Below are 15,246 nucleotides of genomic sequence, written 5' to 3' on the forward strand. Positions count from 1 at the left end.
CAGGGGGAAAAAAGCAATAAATAAAACCAAAAGTCAGTTATTTGAAAGGATCAACAGAAATCAACAAACAAGAAGAAAGAAGACACAAATTTCCAGAATCAGGAATGAAAGAGATCTTGCTAGTGATACTTTTGAAATTAAAGGAATTATAAAGGTATATTATAAACAACTTTATACCAATAAGACAAGCTACATAAAATGAACACATCCCTAGAAAGACACCATTTATAAAAACTGACTTGAGGGGCACCTGGGTGGCTCAGTGGATTGAGCCTCTGCCTTTGGCTCAGGTTGTGATCCCAGGGTCCTGCTATTGAGCCCCACATTGGGCTCTCTGTTCCACAGGGAGCCTGCTTCCCCCTCTCTCTGCCTGCTGCTCTGGCTACTTGTGATCTGTCAAATAAATAAATAAAATCTTAAAAAAAAAAAACTGACTGGAGAAGAAACAGATAATCTGAATAGACCTTAAAACAAGTGAAGAAATCAAGTTAATAATGAAAAATCTTCCCACAAAGAAAAGCCCAGTCCTGGAGGTCCTCATTGATTAATTTTCTTATCAAATATCTAAAAGAAGAAATACCAATCTTCCACTAACTCTTTCAGAAGACCGAAAACATTTTCCAGTTTTCTCTGAGGCCAGTATTAACTGGATACCAAAGCAAACAAAGACATCACAAGAAAGAAAAACTACAAACCAATACCCCTCATGAACATGGATGCAAAAACTCTTAGCAAATATTAGTAAACCAGGGCGCCTGGATGGCTCAGTGGGTTAAGCCTCTGCCTTCAGCTCAGGTCATAATCCCAGGGTCCTGGGATCGAGCTCTGCATCGGGCTCTCTGCTCAGCAGGGAGCCTGCTTCTCCCTGCCTCCCTTTCTCTCTCTCTCTCTGCCTACTTGTGATCTCTGTCAAATAAAGAAATAAAATATTTTTTAAAAATTAGTAAACCAAATCCAGCAATATATTAGAAAAAAATTATGTATCATAGCCAGGTGGGATTTTGTCCCAGGAGTGCCAAGTTAGTTTAACATCCAAATCAATTAATGTAATATACCATATTAATAAAAAACAAAAACCACATGTTCACCTCAATAGATGCAGAAAAAACATTTGGTAAAATTTAACACCCATTCTAAATAAAAATTCTCAGCAAACTATGAAAAGAAAGGAATTTCCTCAACCTGATAAAGGGCATCTATTAGAAAAAACAAACCTAACATCATACTTAATAGTGAAAGATTGACTACTTTTCCCTCCTAAAATCAGGAACAAGGCAAGAGTGACTCTTGTCATTCTACTCAGCATCATACTGGGAGTTCTAGCCAGTGCAATAACTGCTAAATAAATAAGTATCACAGGTTTATAAACTGGAAAGAAAGAATTAAAACTATCTTCATTCACAGAGAGCAGGATTCCAGGGGAGGAATGGGTTTTTAAAAATGAGAGTAGACATATTCAGTAAAGTCACAGGGTACAAGATGAATATACAAAAAAAAAAAAAAAAATTAACTGTCTTTCTATATACCAGTAAAGAGCAATCCAAAAATAAAACTATAAAAATATCCATTAACAATAGCATCAATTGGGGCGCCTGGGTGGCTCAGTGGGTTAAAGCCTCTGCCTTTGGCTCAGGTCATGATCTCAGGGTCCTGGGATCGAGCCCCACATCAGGCTTTCTGCTCAGTGGGGAGCCTGCTTCTCCTTTTCCCTCTGCCTGCTGCTCTGCCTACTTGTGATCTCTGTCTGTCAAATAAATAAATAAAATCTTAAAAAAAAAAAAACCAATAGCATCCATTATGGTAGAATACTAATGAAGAAATTTAACAAGTGCAAGATTTGTACACTGAAAATTATAAAACACCATTGAGAGAAACTGAATATAAATAAAGTGACATACCATGTTCACGGATTGGAAGACTCAATGCTGTTAAGATCGCAAATCTCCCTAACATGATCTATGGTGTAAATGTAATCCCTATCAAAATCCCATTAAGCATTTTTATAGAAATTAACACATTTATACTGAAATTTAATGGAATTGTAAAGAACCCAGAAAAGCCAAAACAATTTCGATAAAAATTTGGCAGACTTAAACTATCCATTTTCAAAACTTCCACCAGTATAAAATCAGGCAAATAGTATGGAGCAAAATTAAGAGTCTAGAAATAAATCCTCACATTTACAGTCAATTGATTTTTGACAAAGGAATCAAGGCAATTCAATGGGTGGGGGGAGAAATAGTCTTTACAACCAAGGGTACAGGGACAACTGGATATGCATATGCAAATTTATATTTTTAGACCCTCACACCATAGACAAAAACTAACTCAAGATGGATTATAGACCTAAATATAGGCTTTAAGACTTTACAAAAGTTCTGGAAGAAAACAGATGAGAAAATATTTGTGACCTTGAGTTGGGGAAAGATTTCTTAGATACGACCCCCAAAATGCAAGTGATAATAGAAAAAAAAATTGATAAATTACACCATCAAAATTAAAAATATTTGTGATTCAAAAGTTAACATTAAGAAAATAAAAAAAGAGGGGCACCTGGGTATCTCAGTTCCTTAGAGCCTCTGCTTTCAGCTCAGGTCATGAACCAACCCAGGGTCCTGGGATGGAATCCCGCATCAGGCTCTCTGCTCAGCAGGGAGCGTGCTTCCTTCTCTCTCTCTGCCTGCCTCTCTGCCTACTTGTGATCTCTGTCAAATAAATAAATAAATAATAAAAAGAGTACCAAAACTAGTCTAGGAGAAAATAATTTGCGAAACTTACCTAATAAAGGATTTGCATTAAGAATATATAAAGAATTTTTATAACACAATAAGACAAGCAACTCAATTTAAAATGAGCAAAACTCAGTTGGTTAAGCTTCTGACTCTTGATTTCAGCTCAGGTCATGATCAGGGTTGTGAGTTTGAGCCCTGCATCAGGCTCTGTACTCAGTGGGGAGTCTGCTTGTCCTCTCCTTTCCACTCCCACCCCTCCTCCCATCCCCCCCCCCTAAAATAAATACATCTTTTAAAAAAATAAAATAAAAAATGAGCAAAAGATTTGAATAGACATTTTACCAAGGAAGGTAATATGGTAATATGGATGACTAATACACACGTGATAACCGTCTCACATCGTCAGTCACTAGGAAAATAGAAATTAAAGCCATTAGAGTCCATTGCTTACTAGAATGGTAAGAACCCTAAGACAGACGATAACAAGTATCCGCAGCGATGTGGAGCAACTGGAACGCTCACACAGTGCTGGTGGGAACGCAAGGTGGTACAGCCACTTCGGAAGACAGTTTGGCAGGTTCTTAAAAAGTAAAACTAAGTTTATCATATGGCCTCGCTATTCTGTGCCTTGATATCTATCCAGGAGAAATAAAAACATGTCCCGCAAAGACTTGTGTTTGTTTGTATCGACTTTGCACACAAGAACCGAGATGCAGAGATAACTCGGATATTCCTAAATGGGCGAGCAGATAAACCAAATGTGGCACCACAGCGCGAGGACGCAGCGGTTCAGAGAAACAAACCAGCGATGTGGGCTGTGATGAGGATGAACCTTATGCTCAGTGGCAGAGGCCAGGCACACGGGCAACACAGGGTAGGATTCTTCCTACAGGAGACACTCAGAAAAGACAGCTCCTGAGCTGCACAGAGCAGATCAGCCACCCTGTGGAATGGCACACCAGCATGGAGTTATGAGCTGGGTTGATGAAAATGTTCTAGACTCAAGTGGGTTGATGGCTGCAGAAACTTACTAAGAAATCACAGAATTGGGCATTTGCGGTGGGTGAACTTTATGGTACATAAATCACACCCCACTATGAAAACTGTGAAAGTCTATAACCCACAAAGGGCAGGAGTGCACGGACCTCACCAGCAACACCCAGATGCCTGCCTCCTGCCTTTGCACCGGTGTGCACAGCTCCTCCTCCAGCACCCACGGTTCTCCCTGCAGAGATCCTTCCCGACGCCTGGGGCAGTGTTCACATTTAGCTCATGGCATGGCTCCGGAGAGGACGGTCTTCCTGCCTGTCCTCCCACGGGACCCAGCTGGATCTTGGGACCAGAGAACCAAGACCGCCTGTGTCCAAAGCTCACCCCACCCAGCACACTGTGAGCTCCCACATGCGAATCGTGAAGTCTAAACTTCTACTGGGCAGCTAAGCACAGAAATGGACCCTGGCAACTTTTTTTTTTTTAATTTTATTTATTTATTTGAAAGAGAGAGATCACAAGTAGGCAGAGAGGTAGGCAGAGAGGTAGGCAGAGAAGCAGGCAGAGAGAGAGGAGGAAGCAGGCTCCCTGCTGAGCAGAGAGCCTGATTCGGGGCTGATCCCAGGACCCTGGGATCATGACCTGAGCTGAAGGCAGAGGCTTTAACCCATTGAGCCACCCAGGTGCCCCTACCCTGGCAAATTTAATTGAGTTACAAAATGATCCTTTTAGGATCAAAGTCATTAAAACAGCTGCTTCTATGACCCATCTTATTTATCATTACCTTTCATCAAAATCTACTCTGGTCTGCCACCCCCTGGTCTAGCCCAACCACACCCTCCCTGCGCCCAAAAAGCCTGGCATAGGGGGTGATAAGGAGCTCGGTCACCGGCAAGCAACCCTGTCCATAAGGATACCTGGCACTTACCCACAAATTTCCGAGTAACAGGGCAGAAGGCTCCTTGTTCTGGGGTCCTGCACGGTTTCTGTGGCCTTCAGTCCTGTGGGGAGACCCTAAAGTAGCCAGACTGTGCTTGGCCAGCGAGGAGCTCCCCTTGGACTCACTGCCAGGAGGGAGGGAACCGGGAACCACACGCCTAACGCTTGTCACAAAGGCAGAGACCCTTCCACCCCGCAACCAGGCAGCAGCGGGGCCTGTTTTTGGCAGAGCACCAGGCAAGGGCCACCTGGGTGGGGATCCTGGTTACTGGCCCCTGGAGCCGCACCGCCAGTGCAGGGAAGGCGCCTTCCTGACCACACGGGCTCCGGGCTCTGACATGGACTTCCGCCCGGCACTGGGATGGCTTTGCACTGTTGGCAGCAGGCACTACCTCCATGACTCTCTTCACTATTCAAAAGTCACACACCCAAACCACGGCTAGGCACACACAGAAATGCAATTATGGGAGGCGGGAAGTCCTCAACTCCGGGGATGCATCTAAAACTCTACCCTAAAATATCTGCATACTAAACTACCAAGGACAGTTGAGCTTTCAAAGGGAGAAGATCAAAGTGCTGTCATCTTTTAATTTAATCCTTTTGTTGCATCAATGGTCTTAAGAGGGATGAGAGAGATCAAAATAAAAATGGAAACAAACTATATCTTTGTGGCTGTTGTGTTTTAGTCTTTTTTTCTCAATTTGGGCCACAAAATAGGTCAGCTCCATTACTGATCAGCCTTCCCACAAATATTTAAAACAAATTGAATTGCACACCCAATACCCATCACAATTACACCAGGCACAATAACTAAATTAGCAATTCAACAAAATAATTGGAAATGCGATTCTCTCTCTTCCAGCAGTCTCCCTCGAGGGTTCAGCCGATCTATGGGGGAAAACTCAGCGTTCCTAATTCTGCAGCTAATTAGAGACACACTTGTAAATGAAGTTGTTTGTCTTAAAGTTGAAATTCTCATCTGGCGGGTTGGGGGAGAGGGAAGGAGAGAGGAGAAAGTCCTTCCACTCTGGAGCAAGTGTATAAACAGGTAGAGGGAGCAAACGCCTGGGTTCTAATTAGCAGCCGTATCTGCAATTAATAAAACACCGCTATTTACCATCACTTCTCTGCAAGGGAACAACTTCAGAAGAGCCAGCCTGGCTGGAGAGAGGCCAGCACTGGTGACGGGCCCTGGAGCCCTGTGTGCTGCGGGGAGTGGCGTGCCACCAGAACGACGACGGGGAGGGCCAGGACACAGGCCGCTCCTGCACGGGCTCTTCTGTTTGGCCCAGGGAGCCCCGGGGCCTCTCCCAACAGGAAGCAGAGGGGAGGCTCCCAGGCCAAATAGACTGTCCCCCACGGGCATCCAGCCATCCAGAGGTGGCAGTCTACCTTGGCCCACTTGTTCAGGCCACTCTTGGAGAAGCAATCTTGAGGTTTCAATTAGGCTGTCCTTGGCCTCTTTTTGCTCCTTCAGGAAGGGAAATCTCCATTTAATTATGTAACGGAGAACTAGGGCTTCTTTTGTCTCCTCTTACCCTCCTTCAGGAAGATCAGGATGTGCCTCTAAAACACACCCCCTCCACAGGGCTCCAAGGTCTTGAGGTCACGGTCATGGCGTTGGGGGGGCGCTCGGTCCCCAGGTGGCAGCTGGGAGCTCCTCTCCCATCGCCAGCCCTGCCCCGTAAGTGCACCTGGGCTGCGCACCCCGCTGGGAACAAAGGCCTGACCTTACCAGAAGGTCAGCCCACGAAACAGTGGGCCCAGGGCCTGGGGAAGCCTCGGTTCCCGAGATCCTCGGAGAACATCACAGCACCCAGGTGGGGGGTGAGGCCAGACGAGGAGCCTGCTAAAATGCTGATAAGTAAATTCAAAAGCACCTGCTCCTTACTGCTTATCTCTTCCAACAATGTGAACTCGGGAGTTATCACATTTAAAGTGTTCCGTATTAGCCTTACATTTAGCTCTTAAAACCAAGTACAGTGCGCTACAACTTTAAAGGACACAAGAGTCAAACTGGAGAATAAGTTGAAGGCAGCCTGGAGTCCATTCCTTGCCTGATCCCTCGGGAGGAGGGGTGAGGCTGGGCTAGCAGCCCAGGAAACCCCCTGCCACTCTGGGCACCCAGGCAGGAAGCCACTGCCTTCACACCCCCTTTTTGTACCCCAGGTCACAGCCCAGCCACCCCAAAATCTCAAGCAGGCCCTTGTGCTCCCGTACCTGGTGGGCGAAGGGAGACACTGGGCCGCTCTGTCCCAGGGCTCGCTGGAGGGCTCGCTGCCCCATCTGTTGACGGCGGACTCCGTTTCAATGCTGGTGTTTGCTGTGACTTGCAAACGGTTGGGAGATCACTTGTCTAGACCTGAGCTCTTGGACATAGTAAGCCATTAGCCACACTGCAAGGGCCCAAAGCTAATGACTAGTGTGTGCAGAATGAGAGGTCCAGCCCCATCGTCCCAGAAAGTTCTACTGGGCAGCACTGGTTTAGATGTTCTGGACATAGCAAGGGCTAGAAGAGGCTTCTCCTGGGCGCTGCAGAACCCCCACTGGAGAGTGGGACGCTGGGAGCTCCACGCTGCCCAGGCTGCGGAGGGGCGAAATCACGGGGCAGCGGGTTTATTGCTTCGGGCTCCGGAATCAGCCACACGTGCCTACAAACACGCACCTGGTCGCCGGAGGCAGCCCTCTGGACCAGACTGTGGGGCCACGGGGAAGTGCCCTCCTGCCAGGCTGCGTGCGTTCTCACCCGGGGGAGCTAGACCTTGGAAAGTGGTACCAAGCCTGGAAAGGAGCTGGGAGCCTGGCCTCCCGGGAGTGCCCGCCAGGATTAACAGAGCGGGTTCCGGAGGCGCTAAGGGCTTTGTCAGACCCAAGCTGGAGCACGCAGAGCTCTCCAGAGCGGGGGAAGAGACGGGCACCCAGAGACTGGGTCACCCACTCCCACAGCCCTTCGCTAAGCCTCCACCAGGTCCTGGCACATGGTGCGAGGTCCAGGACGGCCGCGTAAATGGACGTGAACATCTTCGCGCCTTTGCTGAACCCAAGTCTCCGTAGCTGCCTTTACTTGGATACAGCGGCAGGAGAGAAGTGCAGCTGAGCCGCATTTTGCTGAGTAGAGCCGGAGGTCCAAGGTTAACCGGCTTCCCCAAGGTCAAACCCTAGCAGGTTTCATTTCTAGGCCAGGATTCTTTCCACCTCACCTTCTGTTCCTATCTGGGCTTTACTGGGAATGCCACACACCCCACTCCTGGACTAAGCTGTGCCCCAAGTTTCTGCAGGAGCCGGTAAGCCGGGCCCCAGCTAAATCCAGCAGCCCCTATGGTGGGGAAGGACAGGCCAGGAGGAGGGGAAGTAGGAGGAGGAGGAGGAGGAAGGGCCTCACCACTGACAGGTGCCTGCCAGAGCACCCCAGCTCATTTCCAATCCAGTCACAAATAGGAAGGTGGGGTGGGGGGCTGAGAAGGGACCCTTATGTGTTGCTGTCACGGTGCCTGTTGGGGACCTTATATTCTTCCACCCTATCAGCGATGCGGGATTGTTGGTGGCTGGTTGGTTGTTGCTTTTAAGTTCTTAAATTTTCTCTCCCGGAATTCAGTGTCTTTGACCTCGACAAATGAACGGAGAACCCTGAACCAACTGAAATAAAAGCAGCAAACTTCCCAGGAATATAAATTCTGGGGCAGCAGCACTCTAGAGGCAGACACCCCCCCCCAGCCCCCCAACACCCCCACCTCCCAACACCCCCCCAACCGGGGGCGGGGGAAGGGCGCGGGTGGAGCCCAAGGCTGGTGGGGGCACCCCCTCCGCGCTTCCGCCCCCCTCCTGTCCAGAGCAGGGGCGTGGCCGGGACAGCTGTGCGCAGGGGTGGGGGATACAAATCTGCAGGGCGACAGGGACATCCCCCCCCACACACACCGCCTGGACTCAACAGAGAAGGAGCAATTATTTGAGGGATGTTAGGAAGAAAGGGAAAGTAAAGAAAGATGGAAAGAAAATGAGGTAGATGAGCTTTAAAACGACGACTAAGACAAGCACAATGTAATTAATTCCTCACACAAGGGCCCCCACTACCCAAGCACATACGTACATTTAAAAGTAAAAACACAGACTGAGGTAGAAAACAAGGTTCATCGGCTTGAGATGAGGCTCGCTGCTTGGATTTGGGTGTAGTAAGCAGGGGGACACAGGGCCGCAGAGGCAGGGCATCGCAGAGGGGCGGCCCACAGCCCGGCCCTGACACGGCTGCGGGTCTACACCCGCGGCCTGCCAGCCTCCTGACCTTTGGCTTGTCTGCAAAGTTTGCTGAGACGGGTGGCTGTGTCATTCTTGAGTCTGGCCCAGGAAGACTTGGATCTTGGCACCACCACATTCCATGGACACAGTGACTGCTATGTCCCTGGGGAGCGGTTCCAAGGGTGATGATGAATGTCCCGTTTGGATTCATTCAGTGCCTCGAACTCAGCTCCCTCTGGGTGAAACGGTGAGAGAGGTGAAGAGGCAGTGATCGTGGGAGAGCTCTTAGCAAGTACAGGGGAACCAGGAAAACCAACCTCTGAGAGGAAACGATGCTTCTAAACTGGGTATGCGGAGTGTGGTGCCGGTTGGCTTCCAGAGGACTTTCCCCAGTGTTCTGCTGGTTCTCAGGGTTTCCGAATGATACCCCTGGGCGGCGACCTCTGGAGGCCCTGGCTACCCAGCAAGGACCATACAAGCAGCGAGGAGGAGCGCACAGCCACGGGAGGGGAGGGAAACCCACCTGAGGGATCCCCAGGATGAAGACCCCGAAAGCAGCAAGAGCCTAAAACTGTAGGGGAGAGTGGAGCAGATTATATTCCATCCAGTGGGCAAAAAAAGGTATGGGGGCCGAAGAGGGAGAGGATGGTGTCACTTTCTGTTTCTCCATCTTTCATGGGAGCATCTTCAAACACATTACAGGCCGCAGCTCTTTAATCCTCCCAGAGGAGGATGCTGATTTGCAGTGTTCCCTGGGGGGGCAAGAAAGAAACCCTGGGATCAGGCTCCTGGGCCAGTCTTCTCTCTGCCTCTCCACACCCTTTGCTGCAGAACCACAGGGCCTACGGCGAGGCAGCAGTGGACAGGCTGCTGAAATAAGCCTTCGAAATAGGGATCAAGAGCCTTGCCAACCGTCGGACTCTTTCTTTCCCCTGATCCATTTTATTCCTAAAAATATATGCCAAAAAAAAAAATATTTTTTTAAGATTTTATTTATTTGAGAGGGAGAGAGTGAGCATGCACATGAGTGGGGGAGATGCAGAGGGACAGGGAGCAGCAGACTCCCTGCTGAGCAGGGGGCACCAAGGTCAGACTCGATTCCAGGACCCTGGCATCATGACCAGAGCTGAAGGCAGACGCTTAACTGACTGAGCCACCCAGGTGCCCTGAAAAATAATGATTTCAAAAGACCATAAAGGAGCTTTATGCACAAATGTTAGACAGTAACATTATTCATAATGGCAAATAGTTGTTAACAATTAAATGTTCAACTACAGGGGATCTGGCTAAGTGCTAAAGATACAGGCCCCAAATGGAATTCTTAATTAGCAATTAAATGACTTAAAAGGTATCTGTAAAACATGGAAATAATCTTTTACTGTATTATTTTTTTAAGATTTTTTGTAAGGTTATTTTTTAAAAGATTTTATTTATTTGATAGAGATCACAAGTAGGCAGAGAGGCAGGCAGAGAAAGAGAGGGGGGAAGTAGGCTCCCCACTGAGCAGTGAGCCCAATGCTTGATCCCAGATCATGACCTGAGCCAAAGGCAGAGGCTTAACCCACTGAGCCACCCAGGCACCCCTAAAGATTTGTTTTAGAGAGAGAGAGTGCACGCAAGTAGGAGGAAAGCAGAGGGACAGGGAGAGAGAATGTCATGCAGACCCCCTGCTAAGCACGGAGACCGACATGGGACTCAGTTCCAGGACTCTGAGATCATGACCTGAGCTGAAATCCAGGATCAGGCGCTTAACCGACAGAGCCAGCCAGGCGGCTCTGCACTAAGTAACCTCTACACTGAACGTGGGTCTCAAACTCGAAACCCTGAGCTCCACAGTCACATGCCCCTCTTTCACTAAACTATTAATATTAACATGCAGGATACCATGTACCTACCAGTGATTTCCAACTGGGGGGGGTGTGTTAGGTGGAGGGGGAGGTGTGCCCACTTGAGTATTTTCTTTTTTCATTGTTTTTAAAAGACTGAGTAGAAAATTTCAAATAATCTAAAGTAAAAACAAAGTCTCCCCCGGTACCTGCCCCGGGGCGGGGGTTGGGGGAGAAGAGGCAGGGCCCCTCCACACCACAGCTGCCCTGACAGGAAAGACGGCCCTGGAGTACTGAACTGTGAACACCGAGAGGTGGGTATTTCTGGGTGACAGGATATTGGCCAGGACTTCTTACCTGTCCCTTCTACTTTTCTGTAGTTAGTTGTTAGTATAAAATAATCTAAGGCAAGAAAGCAGCCTTTGTCCTCTGTCATGAGGGGAGGGGCCCACTGCCTGCTTCCCAGCCCATGGTGGGTGGGGGGCGCTGCCACGCCCCCCCCCCCCCCCCCGCCCCACTGCGAGCGTTCTGGGAGCTCTCTGAGGTTGGTGGCTCCCAGGCTTCCTGCGTGCAGTAGTCAGCTGGGCAAAAAGAAAATAAGCAAACTCCACACAAAAGGGAGGAATGCTTCAGTCAACACTGAAAAAGGGCCCTGGATGGAAACTCGTGATAACAGTTCTCACCTCATTTGAAAATCAGCATTAGCTACCAAAATGTAAAGTATTAGTTTTATTAAAATGCAAATCAATCAACTAATCTGTCTTTCTAGTAACAGTTGAATTGCAGTATCCGTGTCAATTAAAATAGTTTCCAATTTATTCTTGGCTGGAAGGAGGCTGGTCTTCTGAATTTTAAAATGCAAGCCTCTCTTTACTGAAAATTCTGTTCTTTCTCATCTCTCCTGATTTTAATTCATTTTAATTAAACACATTGGGCTCCAAATATCTTGAAGTGCCTGTTTAAATCTTTTTCTTTATCAGGTCAAGAGTGACTGTGGCAAAGATTCGATCTCTTCAGGAAACAGAGGTTAGTGGCAGGCTCACCGGAAGTCCCGTATTAGGAGGTTACTTACTGCTGCTCTAATGTGCACGATTCAGGCTCCTCAGGCTAGGTGGACAGGATTGGATGTTCTCTGTTTTAAAAAGTGATCATTTTGAAGGGAGTAAATGTGGGGTAACTCTATTCCTGTTGATTGATCTTTTGGGTAGCTGGAGATACACTGAAAATTAAACATTTCCCTGACAGTCAAGCCCACGAGGTAAGTACTGAGACCAGAGAAACAAATCATCACATACCAAGGTCCAATTAATGTGAAATGGAAAAACCTTCCTCCCCCCTTCCGGCCCGTCCCGAGCTCAGCAGATGCTCTGACGCTCACACTACACCGTGAGGCCGATCACACGCAGGACTTGCTGCATCTGGAGCCCTGCCTCTAGGCCCGGCACATGGCCCCCACACACTGAGGCAGTCTGACACATGGGACTCCCAGGTACCCAAATCTGTCACTTGGTTCTGACATTTCAGAACAGTATCAAAACCTGACGTTAATAATAGTGACTAGTTCTGCACAACTGAATGCGCGTTTCTTCTCGAATTCCACAGCTCCATGTAAAGATGTGGGCAAAGGAGCCGGGGGCGGTCAGCAGTGAGCGCCGGACGCACACATTGCTTATGCGAGATAATCTTCATTGCATACTGACCACAGCAGGCCAATAAATCCCCCTTATGGGGATTTAATTTCCAGCTTTTGACCTTTGCATGAAAAACAAGTGAATCATTTCCTCCTGCTGGATTTACACCAGAGCTCATCTCAATAAAGTGATTTAGGAATGGTGAGACTGGAAAAGGACTGTGGAAGAAATCTACAGGGGGAAGAGGAGGAAATGATAAAGAAGTCAGGGAGCTGTATTTGTGACACACAGGCGAATGCCTCCAAGTAACAGAGTCTCCTGGGCACAGTTCATAGGTTCCTGGGGATTCCCTGCTCCTCGGAGCAGTGAGCCATCGCCAAACATGACCTGCCCAGTAAGCGGCATCCTGGCTTCCACGAACTTTGTATCATGAGAGGAGGCCGTGTGACTGGAAAGAAAGTGAAAACCGTCCTCCACAAAGCTGTCCCTCCACCAGAGCTCTCAAACCGACTGACTCCGTGCTAAGACATCATGCGCATGGCCATGGCCGTAACAACACGGTTTATTTGTGATGGTGAACGAGCGTGGGGCACGGGTCCCCAGCAAACTGAAGCACAGGGGACATGCACACTTGACTCCAGGCTTCCTGGGTCTTATTAGGCACGTGCTCTAAATCCTCCACCTGCCCAGGACTCCCCAACTAGCCCAAAGTCATGGGCTGATGGCTTCCCGTGTTTGGGGCTGGCAAGCTGGCGCACGGTGTGTCCGCCTGTCCGTGTGTCCGGTCCCTGCCTCGGGCCTGTAGCAAGAGTGGCGGGTGCGGTCAGTCCCTTTGGCCTTCGTCAGGAGGGTGGAGCTGCCCAAAAAGAGATCGATACAACTCAGTCCTAGAAGACAAACAAAACAAATTGGTAAATACACTGGTTCCCTTTTCAAGGTTCAGCAAGAACTGAGAAGCCAGGAAATGTCCCCTTGGTTTCTTCAATGGCCAACACGGCCTTGTAATTAAAAATGCATCCCACAGCCCTTACTCACAAATACAAAGGAAGGTAAAACGCAGAAGCAGCCAATCAAATAGTAAAATATGTAAATAGTCCGGTGTGGCTAGATACCTGTCTCCAGGGAATGAGTTTTCTATAAGTTTGCCCTTTGCAGACAGGCTCTTCAAGTAAGAAAACAAGATTGAATATTTTAATAGGATGTATGAGACTGCCGCACGACGAGGAGGATTCAATCAGACATGGGATGTAGGGGGATATGATTTAGTTTTCATACATTTTCTTGGACTTGGCAGTACTTGAAAAACAATGAAAATGACCTGGCAACAAGATTCCAATTACTATCACATGTGCAGCTGTTTGGTGGTGGAACTAAGGTTCTCCCCCACTCCCCTGGCCCCTTTTATCTATTTTCAATCTAATAAATAATTCGATTGGCTAATTTATTTCTAGAGCTGGACTTCGAAATTCAGAAAATGATAGTATGCCAGGGTCTTGGGTCTTTGAAAATAAAGTCTCCTTTCCAACCTCTGTTTCTGCTGTCAAGTGACACACACACACCCACGCAACAACCCACCCAGCCCACGTTCTCTGTCAAGGCCTGGAAATATCAAAAGAGGTGGGCTGGGGTCTCTCCTACCCTGGTCATGGGAGCACCCAAACACGGTCCCGCGCGCAGAGAGCGCAGATTCCCCCTGCGGAGATGCGAGGAGGGTGGCGAGCCACGGAGGAAACAGGGCCAGCAGAGGCAGGTGACCCACAGCTGCCCCTGCAGGAAGGTCGCACCACCAACCCCCACAGAGGGAGGCCAGGCACACACAGCTATGGTCGAGGGCCAGCCAGGGAATGACCCCACAAGAAAGCTGTTTTATACTTTCAAGAGCTCACCCTAAAAGACAGCCTGCCATGCTGGCTAAGAGAATAGGCTTATAAAAGTGCCCTCATTACTCGAGAGCCATCTTCAGCAAATCTGACTTTCCAAACAAAACAAAACACCAAACCACCACCCTTCACACAGCTATTTTGGGTTAACAAGGCTGCAACACAAAAACTTCTCAGTCTGTGTATGAAGTCATCCTGCGAGGGTGGTATGTGGAAACAGAGGTACCATCTTGAGGAAGTCCAGCAATAAAAGAAGCATATTAAGACTTCTAGAAAAGGAAAAATCCTAAAGAAACCGCAGTCGCCCAGAATGCAGCCTGACCCTTTCCTGCTGGGGACCACAAGGCAGGCAAAGAAGTGCAGGTGTGCAAACAGCAGATCTCCAGGATGATCACAGAGATTTTACCCAAGAATTTGCCAGCAGCTGCCCCTGAGCTGTGGACCAGATCTGTGGCCCAGAGACAAGGGCCACAGCCTCACCTGGAGCTCGGCTCTTTTGTTCCTCCGGCCATGCACACCTCCAGCCTGCAATGGCCAGCCCACAAGTACAAGCTGGGTGGAAGGCGCTTCGGACCAGAGGCCAACAAGAGGCAGGCGGCCTCACTTCCAGAGGCCGAGGCTTCCAAATCACCAGCTCCATCACCAGAGGACAGCTGGGCCCAGCGCGAGCTTCCTGGGATCTCACGGTGGCCTATTTGCCCATAAGCACAAGTCTCTCTGGTCATTTCCACACACACAATGAAACGGCACAGAGGGGAGAGCGGCCGGGACAAGAAGGACAGTCTGGCTTTAGGGCTGCGCGGGCTGGTGAGGGCCCCGCTTGCCAGCCCGGCCCCCATCATTACTGCCACCAAGGGCCTCCGCTCAGCGCCCGGCCCCGCGCCAGTTACCGGCCGCAGCAGGGTTCACGTGTCAGGAGCGCCGAGTGAAATGCTGAAACCCATGTTTTGATAGAACATCATTTCACACTCAGGTGGACAAAGCTGACAAACATATGCAGCTGTTCATGGCAAAG

The 15,246-nt window shown here is 48.7% G+C and overlaps 1 protein-coding gene across 1 annotated transcript in view; it reads right to left on the reverse strand.

Annotated features, from left to right (window-relative positions):
• Positions 1 to 12,893: 12,893 nt before the first annotated feature.
• The window catches only part of AATF (apoptosis antagonizing transcription factor), a 99,266-nt gene continuing 96,913 nt past the window's right edge, over positions 12,894 to 15,246 (reverse strand). The window contains exon 12 of the mRNA XM_032320809.1: positions 12,894 to 13,238. Within this exon, the coding sequence (XP_032176700.1) occupies positions 13,175 to 13,238 (64 nt within the window). The 3' untranslated portion in view covers positions 12,894 to 13,174. The remainder of the gene's footprint in view (positions 13,239 to 15,246) is intronic.

This window comes from Mustela erminea, chromosome 18, assembly GCF_009829155.1.
Source record: "Mustela erminea isolate mMusErm1 chromosome 18, mMusErm1.Pri, whole genome shotgun sequence".
In the NCBI taxonomy this organism is placed as follows: Eukaryota; Metazoa; Chordata; class Mammalia; order Carnivora; family Mustelidae; genus Mustela; species Mustela erminea.